Source organism: Penaeus monodon, chromosome 19 (genome assembly GCF_015228065.2).
Source record: "Penaeus monodon isolate SGIC_2016 chromosome 19, NSTDA_Pmon_1, whole genome shotgun sequence".
Lineage (NCBI taxonomy): Eukaryota > Metazoa > Arthropoda > Malacostraca > Decapoda > Penaeidae > Penaeus > Penaeus monodon.
This window is the reverse complement of record NC_051404.1, coordinates 49,057,936-49,058,413: the sequence shown is the minus strand read 5'-3', so window position 1 is coordinate 49,058,413 and position 478 is coordinate 49,057,936. Positions and strand designations below refer to the sequence as shown.

Below are 478 nucleotides of genomic sequence, written 5' to 3'. Positions count from 1 at the left end.
TTACACTGAAAATTAGTCACCCAAACCCAGAATTACACCAGATTACCAAACACCGATTCAACTAACACCCCTTTGGAGTAATAATCATACATATAATCGTAACCAACCGAGGTATAGTAAGGTTTTTCCATTCTTCTGGCGAGAGCGAAGTATTTTCAATGCCTGGGACGTGGCACCAATGGTCTGGCACTTTCAGCTGGAACAACAAGAGGTTGACCTGGAAAACAAATGAATAGATGTGTGAATCGATGAATAGGAAATTTGCAAGTAGATAGGAAAATCAAAATCCCAAACAAGGTACTTTTAAACACTTTATTTTTCATTACAAATATTCCATGGCGTGCAAACCGTATCAAATAATAACAGTAATGAAAGTACTTACATCCGTGTATCCAAAAAAGACAATAATGATAATACTTACGTCCACGTATCCAAGTGTATTTGTAAAATAGATGCAAATGCAACTGTGTATTTGTGA

General features: G+C 36.2%; 1 protein-coding gene across 1 annotated transcript in view; it reads right to left on the bottom strand.

The window, feature by feature from the left end:
- Positions 1-478, bottom strand: part of LOC119585300 (solute carrier family 22 member 7-like) — a gene marked incomplete in the record, with an annotated part of 24,787 nt that overhangs the window by 8,309 nt on the left and 16,000 nt on the right. Inside the window, 1 exon segment of the mRNA XM_037933976.1 lies at positions 108-217. Within this exon segment, the coding sequence (XP_037789904.1) occupies positions 108-217 (110 nt within the window).